Below are 12,893 nucleotides of genomic sequence, written 5' to 3' on the forward strand. Positions count from 1 at the left end.
GAGGGACGTTCGTTGTGGATTTCTGCTTTATTTGTCGATTCCAATTCATCCTTTGAAAAAAACCGAGGGATCCATCTCTGTCCTGACGGAGCGGCGCCGAGATGCCCGACCGGCCTCGAACGCACCGTCGAGGTCGTTTTTCACGGCCTTCCCAGAGAGCCGTCGCCGCGGCAGCGTGCCAAATGGAGTGTTTGGAATTCAACATGAGAGGGTGAACTGAACGCTAGGGAAAGGTGAGGAACCCCCCACCCCCCCCTCGCCCCCCCACACCCCCCCACCCCTCCCGACACAATAGAATACTTGCACAACCGATTCTACCTGCAGTTTCTAGGGAGAAAGAAGAAAGAAAAAGATACAGGTGATATGAGATCAACCAGTTGAATACAGAAACGGGGGGGGGGGGCAATGAGACATCTGGGTGGGGGGGTGGCAGCTTGAGGGGGATACAACTTTATCATCCAGAATAAATTCAGACTTCCTGGATGTTGCTAAACATTAATGTGCTATGCTAATGGTGGACAGAAAAGAGGCGGAGCCTGAAAACAGGGGGGTAGGGTGGGGTGGGGGGCTCGGGGTCTCGGGGGGGGTGTGGTGGCGGTCTTACCGTTCTGCAGCTTCTCTTTGCCACCGGACAGAACGCCGCTGGGCAGCATTCCCGTGGGGGTCAGCCCCTTCAGGGTCAGCACGCTCTCGCTCTCCTCCCTGTGATGTCATCACACACGCCCAGTTACCGTCACAACACGCCACAGCGAACACGTGACCCCGGGGGAGTTTCTGCACGTCTGCCTACCTGAGGACGGAGAACACCCGGGCCATCTTCCCGATGGCGCGGATCTTGTTGCGGATGACCTCCTTGCGGGCCGAAGCCGTGGCACCTGGAGGGGTCAGAGGTCAGACGGGGTCAAGTGTGTGTGTGTGTGTGTGTGTGTGTGTTCTGTTCACACGATGCAAACAAAACGCAGTCGGACGGCGCTGCTCCCACCCAACCACACCACAACCGGACTGTAGGGGGCGTTCATGCGCTTCATGAACGCACCGTCGTTTCATGCGACGTCGCTAACCGACGGCCCGCCCTTGTTCCTCCACTTCCTGTTCGGGTTTATAACTCTGTGTGTGTGTGTGTGTGTGTGTGTGTGTGTGAGTGTCAATCTGATGGACAGTCAGTAGAACAGGCTTTAAACAGTTAGTCAGAGCAAGCACCCATCTAGCTGTGCACACGGCGGTTCCATGTTTGTACCTTTTTTGGGGGGATATATTAGCTGTCCTTCTCATGAACCCCCCCCAGGAGAGAAGAAGAGAGAAAGGACAGAGTGATCAGTGGATGGCTGGAGAATGAGAGAGGAGGCGGGCGGCGAGAGAGGAGGACAGAAAGCAACGATGCGTTTAAAGGAAAGCGCTGCCTTGAACAGAAAACTCTGGAAAACAGAGAAGACAAATTAGATGAAGAAAAACATCACGAGAGAGAGAGAGATGCAAAAGTGATTACCACGGCAACAGTGATTTGTGATGGAAGACAGAAAAGAACAACTTGAAGTTAAACAAAGTGAAGATTTCAAACAGAATGACGACAGAAATGTGCCAAAAAAGAACAAAAACAGTGAAAGTGGAGAGAAGGAAATTTAAAATAAAGCGACTGAAGCGCTGAATGGATGAGCTGGTGAAGAGGTGAGGTGAGAGAGGATCGATTATTAAAAACCATCGACTAGCTAGCTACCGCTTCACGTCTACATTAGCTGGAGGAGGAGGAGGAGGAGGAAGGGCGGATGAGGTCATTTCCTGTGCAGATGGGAGCTGGATAAGTGACGACTGAAGCGATGGAGGAGCTTGTGTGTGTGTTTCTGCTCTGAATGTGTGTGTTCTGACAGCAGGGCGGAGGGCTCCCCCTGCTGGCGCTGCAGGAAGCTGCAGCAGAGCCCCCCACCTGCCCGCCCGCCCCCAGGTCCGGCTTACCGTCCAGCTCCTCGTCGGTCGTCAGCTCGTCGTTGGAGCAGATGCTCAGGACGTTCACCAGCATCTCGGTCACTGTGGGTGGGGTGGGGGGGGACACATGAGCGATATTAGATGTGTTCCGCAGCGCTGAGGGAGGGTATTGGGTTGGGGGGGTTCTGACAGCTTTACCCTTCTCTCCGACGAAGGGCAGCGACCAGGTGAAGACGTCCATGAAGTTGGGCAGCCAGTAGGGGTGGGGCGAGCAGTTAAACTGTCGGATGTTCATGACGTTGTTCTCGTACTTCAGAACTGCAGCTGAGGTGGGGGGGAAGACAAGGAAGGGTGGGTGTCGATCGTACAATCACATAGGGAACTCAAACGGAGATGCGTATCGATTGACGGACGCTAACGGCGGCGGATCGCAGAAACACTCGCCTCAGCAGTCGGATGCTTTAAGTCGGACTCTAACTGAACAGAATATCGATTTCTCTTGGGGGGGGTTCAGATGGCCGAGGTAATGAAAGGAAACGCAAACCAGCGTTTTCTTTTCACCCACAATTAGACGAGTTGATTGATATCTCACTCAAAGCTATTTGCTAAATATACAGTTAGCTTGCTAGCTTAGCATCAAGCTAGCAACCTGGTTGCATGGATGTCCTCCAATGATTACACATCCAGGGAACCTAAAGTCTGGCCCTTTAAATTGTTGGGTCTCCCCAACTGGGGGCCGCAGTGGGCTTGGCTTGCTAACAGTACAGGGTGGAGAAGTAGCATCACGCTACGCAAACGACACCTCTTCTCTGCGTCGTCTCTGTGTACTGCTAGCATAGAAACCGCCCCCCCAAACATGAGCAGCAGCGTCCCGTGTGATCCCACCCGTGATGAAGGCATCGTGTGAACGTGGGCAACGAGGAAAACACGAGGCAGAAATACCCCCCGCGCTGGATATAGCGCCCCGGATCCCTTTCACATACTGGAACCAGCTCGGGGGGGCCCAGATGACAGGAAACGGGACACCGCCGGGGACTTTCCTGCCCCCGCCTCCATGGAGTCGGGAATAGCAAGTCATCCGAGCCGGCATCCCAGGCAGCTCTAACCTTGGTGGCGACACTGACTGGGTCACAAGACATTTAGGGGGGCCGGGGTTTGCCTCGGCGTGTGTGTGTGTGTGTGTGTGTGTGTGTGTGTGTATATTTACAGCATCTACAACAAAAAGAGATTTGATTGACTCGTGTACGGAAGCCCAGAAAGGAAACCCCACAGACTGGTGAAGGTCTGTCGCTCCTTCAAATCAGTTTCCTGTAAGTAAAAGACTCCACCCCCACCCCCCCCTCCCATTAGCATATACCATCAAACGGCGTCTCGCTAATCCGATGCTAACATGCTAAGCTATTAGCCGCAGCAGGTGGACACGGTTCCACACGGTGACCGGCCTGGACTCCTGCCTGCCTCCAGCATGTAATACCCAGGATGGCCTCTAGGTGTCTCTGCCCCGCCAGCGTCGGCCAACAGTGTAGCTGAGGCCATCCCTGCTGCCACGGTAACACAGATACTGCAAGGTGACGCCCGCTCAGTCATTATTCACGAGGCAGTGCCTTATTCTGGTTTCCCCGGTAACGAGGAGATCGGGGGGAGATTCCGAGACTTTGAGACTTCAGACGAGACCGTCTGAAATGAACCGGACCGGTTCTCGTTCTCCACACATTAGTGCAGCAGAACCTCGATTCAAAACCCACTTCCTGTTTTTAAATCAGTTTTTTGTTTTTTAAGTAAAACATCGCAAACAAACTTTTTAAACTCATTGTCAGACAGGTGGACAGATCCTAATCTGGATCGGTTCTTGTCATGGCCCCCCAGCAGCCAATCACATCGCTGGATTTGTCTTAGAGCACCCAAACCAGGTAGTAGTCCTGGTTTGTCTTAAAGTTCCACTCCTGCTTCCTCCTCGTCTTCATCGAACAACAAGACATCCGTTTCGATTGGTTGAGGCTGAACGGGTGTGAGACAAGTCTATGCCAATCCATCGTCCACCGTCTCCAGGGTAAAATAAAAGATTAGCGTCAACAGCATTAGCAACAACCGCGTCGCTTCACTTCCATCCCATTAGGATCCGTTTGTTGGCTTTTAGGACGAGTCAATAATGATGCAGCAGAAAATCTTCCGCTAATAGCAAACCGCTAGCCGGCTGCCAACGGCCCCGCCCCCTGCCCCGCCCTCTCTCCAGAGAAAGCTCCGAGTGAAAACTGCTAAATCACCACTGTTGTATTTTCATCTAACAGGGCACCCCTGACAGTTCTGAGGGGCGATGGTGGTGGTAGTGGAGGGGGCCGGGGGGGTCAGGGGTCGGCGCTGCGACAGACAGCCGGTCAGCGCCTGACAACTTCCTGTAGAGTCGACAGTTTTCCTTGAAGGGAGGAGGAGTGATGGGCGGCTCCTGGAGGCCGGACTTTTGGGAATCGCATCCCGGACATCATTCACGTCCTGATTATCCTGAGTCAGCGCCCGGTTTAATTTACGCCCCCCCCCCCCACACACACACACCTCCCCCGAGTCAGGAGGGCACGTCGGTTAATCTGGCCAACTCCCTGCACTATATTGATGGGGCCTGCTGATGCCCCCCCCTCCGCCTCCTTACCCCCCCTGTAAGATTTATGTGCCCACTTGATTGGCAATCAATCACAGACGTGCTCAGCGGGGGCCGGGGCCCCGGCAGGGAGCGAACAGAGGGCCGATTCATTACGGAGGCTTTAGGTTCTACCAGGGAACCCACCCACATGACTGATTAGAGGAGCATCAACAGGACTGATAGGGTGTGTGTGTGTGTGTGTGTGTGTGTGTGTGTGTGTGTGTGTGTGTGATAAAGTTTAGATGGCAGTAATCACAGAAGTTCCAGGAGCGTTAGCGTTAAATCTCTAGCGACACTGTTAGCCGTTAGCCGGGTGGATGTTTGTTTCGTTTCTCCGTTTTTTATATTTGTTTAACGCCAAAGATCAATCATGTGATTGATTCCACCCAAAAGAGTAATGCGTCTCATTTTTAAGCAGGCAGTGAGCGATGGGTCGACCCTGAAGGCACCGCGCCGTCGCTAAACCTCTCTCTCGTTTCGGAACCCGTTAATCGTTTCGGATGACGTCGGAAACGACTCGCCAGACGACGGGTTAGCGGAGCGAGGGAACCGCCGGCGTCTCACGCCGTGCTGTTTGTTTGTTTGTGAGCCCCGGGAAGATTTGTTGGCATGAAACAAATGGGGTCCTAATAATAAACCGCCGACCGGACCGGCAAGGTGCCATTTCGTTTCTGGAGGCGCGGATGCAGCTCATTTAAAAAATGCAGCCTCATCGTAGACGGACCCGACAGACCCGGCCGAGAAAAAAAAACCGAGACGCCTTCCAAACACCAGCAGCATCGACTCCATGACCACATTTCATCCTGATGGGAAATGCAGAGTGCGTTTGGTTTGCATTTCCTCTTCCTGTGGTTCGCCCTCCACCGCCCGGGCAGATCCTGCCAAAAGTGCTGACTCACCACGCAAAAGGCGAGCCCACATTACTGCGTGGGCACCGAACCAACGCGCAGAGGGCCGTTACGTGCCAAATAAACCCTCGCTGCACCTTTTCGTCTCACGTCCCGAACAGACGCGACAAGAATTCACAGCGGCTGAACCGCCTTGATGGTGGAAGTCGTTTCCGTTGTGATGGAAACGCTCAGGTGTGGCGGTAGAGAAGCAAAACATGGGAACGTTTGTCGAAACCGATCCAACGCAGAACCAACACCCTGAAGAGTTCAGCCCATTTGTTTCTGGGTTCAAATCCCGAATCCCCCCAAACTATCAAAATAAAAGATTCACCCAAAACAGTCCGACGACGCCTGAAGCAATGCGGCTAAAGACGCTAACAGATGCTAATCCAACAAAAACATGACTTACGACAATATGGACCTATTTGTCAACCACACCTGGCACCTGAGCCCCGCCCCCTTACCTTTGTTGTTGTAGACGTCTAGGTAGTTGGGCGCTGAGAAGATGGTGATGAGGGAGGGGAAGCCGGTGGTCTGACTCTTTCTGTACATGCGGTACCTGTGGAAACGTTGAGGAGATTACATCACAACACGGCGATCAAACGCGTTGGAGGACTAACAAAAGACGCTCGACCCTCGGGAAGCGATTAGCGGCGGCGTTCGGCGAAGGCCTCTTGTTTTCGTGTTGGCTGATGCATTAGCGACGCGCCGATGGCGCAGCGGAGGGATTCGCTCTCTGGAGGCTCACCGTCGTCGCGCTGACCACATCAGCATCTAAACCATTCTGATCACCTGGGCTGTGATTGGACGCCTGGAAAAGGGGTGGGGTTTTGTCAACGCCGTCTTGGGACGGCGGCTGCACCCTGAGACCGGGTGGGGCGTCCCATGTGACCGCGGTGGCAAACAACTGTGCTGCGTATACCCACCCTACCCCGTCCCCATCTGTAAACGCCCCATGAGGCGTTCAGGCTCCTTCGTGAGAGTCGTAACCTCGATGTGTGTGTGGGTGAAGTTTGAAACACCTGATCCGAATCTTCACGTTGCGCCGTGTGTTCATCGGGAGGATTAACTGAGCCTCTCTAAAAGTTCACCCCGCTCTAAGCTGGAGCCCCAGAGCGCCGGGGTAACCTTCTTCTTTAATACCCCGGGCTGGAGCGCTGCGCCGTGTGACGGTGTGCTGGGAGAAGACCAAAATGCCACGACACTCACCCAGCATCCTGCGCTTCGTGGGCCCGGATGATGGATAATAAGTTATTGTGTTGTAGAAAGTCACAGACGGCGGGGTAGCTGTGGAACAAAGACACCGACAAGAGGTTCAGTCACATGAAGAACAACGATCAATAGGAACAACTGAAGGAGTCACAGGTCGCATTGATCCCGCCGGCGACGCCACGCTTAGCATTTAGCAAAGTGAGAAAATCCTCTTTTTTTTACAGCTGATTCCAAATGTTAGCATAAAAATGATGACTGGAACGTCCGATCGTTCCCAAAACGGAGGATTTATTCTGGCGTCAGCCTCGAGGCGTGACGGGTGATTCGTAGCAGATTCACGCTGATCGATTCCGTGTGCAGACAGAGCGAAAACATCACCGCCGAACATCACACCGGTGTTTACGGAGAGACTACGAGCTAGCAGAGGGCGTGGCCAACGGAATGCGTGACACATGAAAAACTTTTGAATAACCCCGAAGCTACTTAAACAAAGGGAGGAAATCAGGCAGCGATTCTCACACCTCAAAAGGTCAAATGGCGACGGATGATGTCATCAAGATCAGCTCCAATCAGAGGGAATCGTTTCTGAACTCGCTCCGTCCCGATTGCTTCAAAATTTTTGTTTTAAAACCTTCCAGCGCCGATGAAAACACGGATTATAGCAGTGGTCCCCAAACTACGGCCCGCGGGCTGGATGTGGCCCACCTCCACATTTAGCACGGCCCCCTGAACAATACCACAACAGGGGGGCAAGATCTGTTAAGATCCCAGAACGGGTTATTAATTTTGTTATGTGTGACTTTCTGGAAGACGATAAATGTTTTTTACAGTTTTTCTGTTACAAATTGACCCCCTCTCCCCCATCAAAGAAAGAAAAAGTTATGTGGCCCTTACAGGAAAAAGTTTGGAGATTATAGTTTTGCCGTTATTCCAGCTCGTTTTTGTCAAACCAAACCAGACGTAAAAAACAAAACAAAAAACCTCACATTGGTGCCTGTTGTTTTTCTCAAAGAAAACAGAGAAACATCCCAGTTTCTCTGTTAGGACAGACTCTCCTGCCCGTCTTTACGTCAAGTCCTTCAGGGCGAGGATGTAAAAACAACAAGGAACTTGTTTGCGTGCGTGGAAACTCACCGCGGAGGTAGGAAAGATTCGTCCGCAACGTCGTTTTACTGCAAACCTAAAAACACGACACGCAAACATCTGCCGGCAGGGGATGAAAAACAATCATTTTCCTTCAAAAAAAAAAGGGGGGGGGGAATCAGGAATCGGCGTTTTATTTCTCACTTCATTCCCAGCAGCAGATGCAGACTGACGCCATACCGACCCGTCTGGTAAGCGAGATACATTTTGGCCTCTTTTTTTTTTTTTTTTTTTGGCACTTTGCAATTTGGTTCTGGAGCGTCCCCCATCTGCCCGACGACGGGGCGCAGATGTTGACGCGCCGCTTGGACAGCGCAAGGATGTCGTGCACGAAATTGCTCCATCGTGTGAAACGGTTAGCTTCTCTTTTAGCGCCTCTGCGTTGCGCAAAACAAACAACGACAAATGAAAAAGCATGTAAATAGAGTCACTTGAGGATGGGGCTCAAATAAAAACGACTGCATTCCAAACGTGTGCAATTTCACGCCTGGATGGCGTTTGTAAAAGTTATACGAGGGCGCCGACGGCACTCGGGGGGTAATTATTGGTCGCCGCGAGACGGGAGCAACAAAGACGTTGATGTTTATAGGGGAGGGGCTTGGAGGATGGGGTCTCTGTCTGGTTTGAAGCGTCTCAGAAATCCTGGCGTGGCGCCAATTAGTGGCGATTCCCTGGGTGGACAGCGCAGGACAACGCCAGAATTCTGACCAAACGATGGTTGATCCGGGATGCTGGTACAACAAGAATGAGGTAAAAAAGGCCGCGTTCCAAACATATTTCCTCAAAATATTTAAAGAAATAAACTGAGCGGTAGCAGTGAGCACGGCCATTAAAACGCGATTAAGTCGGCGGTTATGAAACACCTTTTATTACATGAAGAACATAAAAGGTGAAAATGCACACGAGGAGGCTGCTGACGTTCCCGGCCGCAGCGTCTACATTATGCTTGGAGACTAGCCGCCGGCTCCGAAGCGTTTCCGTTTGTTTGTCGGGTTCCTCGGCTCCGTTGTCGGTAAGGCGGGTTACGTAAATACTGGCAGCGGTCTGAGGAGGAGACTTGAAACGCACGCCATGTTCTCCTCTCCTACTCACAGTTGAGGAACTGCAGGGATGAGAAATGGAAATTTGGCAGCAGCGCTTCTTGATTTATTAAGTCTTTGGCAAGATGATGGTTATTTCCTTTCCATTTTTTTGTTTTAAAACATTTATGATCGCTGAAAGTGCTTTGCTGACTTCCATACCCGTCTTTATATTTAATATTCTGTCCTGGAAAAAGTTCATAATGGATGAAATCACTTAAGCAACAAGAAATGAAGCCTGAACGGCCAAAACGGATCAGTAAATTAGAACTCTTTCGATGTTTACAAGCGTTGTGAAATACGGCTTCTTAAATCAGCGTTTTTATTTGATCGTCTGGCTCGAATCCCTGCAGATGTTTCCTGATTCCTTCATGATTTAAGAACATCACATCACTCTTCAAACTCACCTGTAGAAGTAGGAGCAGCCTCGCACTGTGTTGTGTGTGAAATGCTCTTGACTCCTCTCGTTGCCGAAGTCCTCCAAGGGGTCGGACCACAGCAGGTCGCACATGGGCCCGTAGGCCGGGGGCTCTTTGAATCTGTCTAGCTGCGGAGGAGGAAGCAGGACTAGTTCAACACGGCTAAGAACGGACGTTCAGACATTCGAGAATCTCGTCTTTAAGCTCCTGGAAGTTCGGAATGAGAAAACGTGCTCTCGTGCAGCAGTGAACACAAACGACTTCCAACCAGGGGAGGGCTCCGACGGATTCCCAGTTGGGTTGTGTGATGGACGCTTCAATAGAGCAAATTCTATTATGCACGGCCTCTGATTGCAGCCCGCAAAACCCATTTGGAATTATTGAATTAGTTTGAAAGCTGGATCCTACACACTTCAATGTTTTTTTTTAATCAGGCCGAGGAGCTGCAACCTGCTGCTTCCGCCGCTCTCCTAAGGATTTAAGGCGGATCGGCGCGGCTCAGGTGGTATCTTCACACTAAATACACTTCTTTAACTATGAGCAGAAAATACGTGGGAAGTCGTGACTTTCAGCGACCGAGCTGCACCTGCCGGTAAAAACTAATAAGAAGAAGAAAAAAAAAAGAGCCGGAATCGAACACATACTTTCCTGATGTCGTCGAGATTCGTGATTTCTGGAGACAGGCCTCCGTGTACACACAGGAACTGCTGGTTCATGAGGGCGGCCAGGGGAAGGCAGTCGAAAGCGTCCATACATGCGTCATACACCCGCTCTGAATACTTAATTCTACCTGTCATGGGGGGAGAAACAGGGCAGGGAGAGGAGAGCACGCCAAATCAAACAAAACTGGGACGGAAAAGCTGCCCAAAGTGCCAAAAAACGTCCTGAACACATTTTAAAAGCGCCACAATTTCACAGTGTTTTCTGCCCCGGCTCTAACAGAAATACTTGTGACATGTGTAAATACCAAGAAGGGCAAAAAAACAACAACTATGTCCCAGGACGGGGCCGTTTAAAGCCAGCGTCTGAACTGGATGGAACATAAACAGCTTCCAGGAAGAACAAGTGAAAGCGTCGTCAGTGTGGATGGAGTGTACAAGCTTTACTTACATTCCTGCTTAAATGTGAAATACTCTGTTAAATGTCTACATTCATGATTCCCACGCAGCAAAAACAGTGTTTTGGGGTAAAGGATCTTTAAGGCCCACAAGTAGAGCACACACTGCAACAGAGAAGAACAAACAGGTGTTAGCTCGTTGTCGTGGAGACACGCTGGAAACATCAAGTCAGACTTTGTCACGTTCAAAGAGAGGAATTATACTCGGGATTAAATATTCATGCGGTACATTTCGTGGCACATTTCAAGACGACGAACCCTGGGAAGACACGGCACGCTCCATTAAAACATGTTTTATTGATGACAGTCTAACGTTTGAGGGGATGAGATGCTAGGAGACGCAGATCTGAGTGAACTCCAACCAGAGATCCGCTCGAAACGCACAAGTTTAGCTCCGCCGCCGCGTTCGCTATCCGGGCAACGTTTGAAGTTTCACAAAAAAAAGCCTTTGGTGGCGCCAAAACGGCAGCAGCGCGACTTGATCCACGCTCAAAAGGAAGCTATTAATAAACGCGGCTTGACATGCGTCGCACTTGATTAAAAGATGCACGCGCTAAATATACACGACACTCACTTCGATGCTGAAATACCCTCTGTCCACGTAGTCCCCCAGGAACAGGTAGCGGGTGGATGCTGGCGAGCCTCCCACTTCAAACAGCTTCATCAGGTCGAAGAACTGCCCGTGGATGTCGCCGCACACTGGAGGAGGAGGAGGGGGGGCATATTTGTTTTTGAAAACAGATTGAAAACTCTAAAACGCTGCTTCCTTCAGAGGTCTGACAGAGATATCCCAACAGACGTGGAGTCAGAAGATGCCATAAATACTCGTATTTATTACCGCAGAGGCCACATCCTCTTGGTTTATCTTGGTGATATTAAATGTATTTCTATAAATCGCTCGTCCTCTGGCGCTCGGCTCCAACGCCCACGTTTGTTTCAAGAAACTGCACACAATAACTCCCAGACCAACTGACCACCTCCAGGAGGAACTAGGGTTTAATGCACATCTGTTTTTTGGTGGAATCCAACCGGAAGCAACAAATGAACCAAGGCTAACAATGCTAATGCTATTTTCTCCCTAAACTGTGAAGACGAAGATGAAACCTCTCAAAGCAAAAAGCATCGTAAGAGCGGATCATTTCGTCTTGGAACTTAATAATTACATGTCGTGATGACATCACACATGTGTTTAGCGTGTTTAGCTAAACACATTGCTAAAGTCGGAACACTTAGAAGTTGTAGCAGCTACAAACCAATGATTGAAATGTCGCGCCCCATCTCCGCTATCGTGTTTAGGCGGCGGCTAAACGGCGCCCGGGGATCGCACTCCATTCAAGTCACTCAACCTGGATTGGTTTCCAATCGCCATCACGGTCCTCCGCTGCATCAGTCGACAAGCGCAAAGACCAGAGGAGATGCGACGCTGAAAGGCAGGGGGTGCCTGAGGTCATCGACGATCGACGAGCCTCTGATCGACTTCATAGAATCTCCAGGTTGATATGAACTCTAGATGAGATCAAACTGCTGGTCTGTTTCCTCCTGTTGGCCGGATCTCTTATGAAAGGCTGTAGTAGCAGCGCGGCGATTAGATTTAATGTGAAACACGCCAACAATAACAACAACAACCAAAAAAAAAGGAGGACAGTTGCTAGGATACAAATTATTTCCCTCTCTGTGTAACAGTGAAACAGACTGCTGCTTGGAAAATAACTGAACATTACTGGGTGACTGATCCCGTCACAGTGTGGAGAGATTTAAAAAGGCTCGATTCACGAGGATTCCATCGCCGTGCCAACATCCGCGTTTTGGAGAGGCACCAACCGTTGCTGCCGCGTCAGGACCGCAGACGTTTGGCGTAACGCTCGGGTTGTGACGGAGGTTTCGGAGGTGAAACTCGTGGATTTCTCAGTCCAGGATGGAGTCTAAGCATCTACAAAGGAGTTTGAGTTTGGACCAAGACTTCCTGCTGAGTCGTCCGTGTAAGAGCTTGAAAGACGGACCCGGCTTGGAGCCACTTGAACGTTGCTCCAGGTTGAGGAGATCCAGACGATAAATCAATATCAATCTGAAGCCATCTTCGCGCCCCCTCGTAAAAACCTGACACGATAATTGATTGATTGCAGTTTGCAGGAGATTCTATGGTCGTTAATGATACTGCATCTGTTTAGATTGGTGCAGTGACCAGTGCAGAAATCAGACTTCTTTACTAAAGTAGTAACTATTCAGAGATTAAGAAGAAGCCCTAAGGAGCCGCCGGGAAGAGGAATAAAGAATAAAGAGCTTGTTAATGAGAGTCGGCTGAGGAAACACGGAAGAGTTCAGCGTTTAGCGGTCCAGAGGTCGACACATTTCGTTTGGATGGGTTGACAAAGCCTCATTGGGATGCATACGAGGTTATTTATTTAACCGCGTGCTGCATTACAAAAAACTCTTTTAAATGTGAACACTACCACAGAATAGCCCCTTATCAACACAACC

General features: G+C 50.6%; 1 protein-coding gene across 2 annotated transcripts in view; it reads right to left on the reverse strand.

The window, feature by feature from the left end:
* Nucleotides 1–12,893, reverse strand: part of LOC137590924 (protein phosphatase 3 catalytic subunit alpha) — a 40,978-nt gene that overhangs the window by 5,088 nt on the left and 22,997 nt on the right. The window contains exons 3-13 of one of the 2 annotated variants that reach the window (XM_068308786.1): nt 10,990–11,114; nt 10,409–10,520; nt 9,943–10,088; nt 9,287–9,426; nt 6,655–6,732; nt 5,910–6,004; nt 2,119–2,244; nt 1,951–2,022; nt 1,238–1,264; nt 791–875; nt 605–702 (exon numbers count right to left, since the gene is read on the reverse strand). In XM_068308786.1, the coding sequence (XP_068164887.1) occupies nt 605–702; nt 791–875; nt 1,238–1,264; nt 1,951–2,022; nt 2,119–2,244; nt 5,910–6,004; nt 6,655–6,732; nt 9,287–9,426; nt 9,943–10,088; nt 10,409–10,520; nt 10,990–11,114 (1,104 nt within the window). The remainder of the gene's footprint in view (nt 1–604; nt 703–790; nt 876–1,237; nt 1,265–1,950; nt 2,023–2,118; nt 2,245–5,909; nt 6,005–6,654; nt 6,733–9,286; nt 9,427–9,942; nt 10,089–10,408; nt 10,521–10,989; nt 11,115–12,893) is intronic. The other variant, XM_068308787.1, reaches the window with a different exon arrangement.

Source organism: Antennarius striatus, chromosome 23 (genome assembly GCF_040054535.1).
Source record: "Antennarius striatus isolate MH-2024 chromosome 23, ASM4005453v1, whole genome shotgun sequence".
Taxonomy (NCBI): domain Eukaryota; kingdom Metazoa; phylum Chordata; class Actinopteri; order Lophiiformes; family Antennariidae; genus Antennarius; species Antennarius striatus.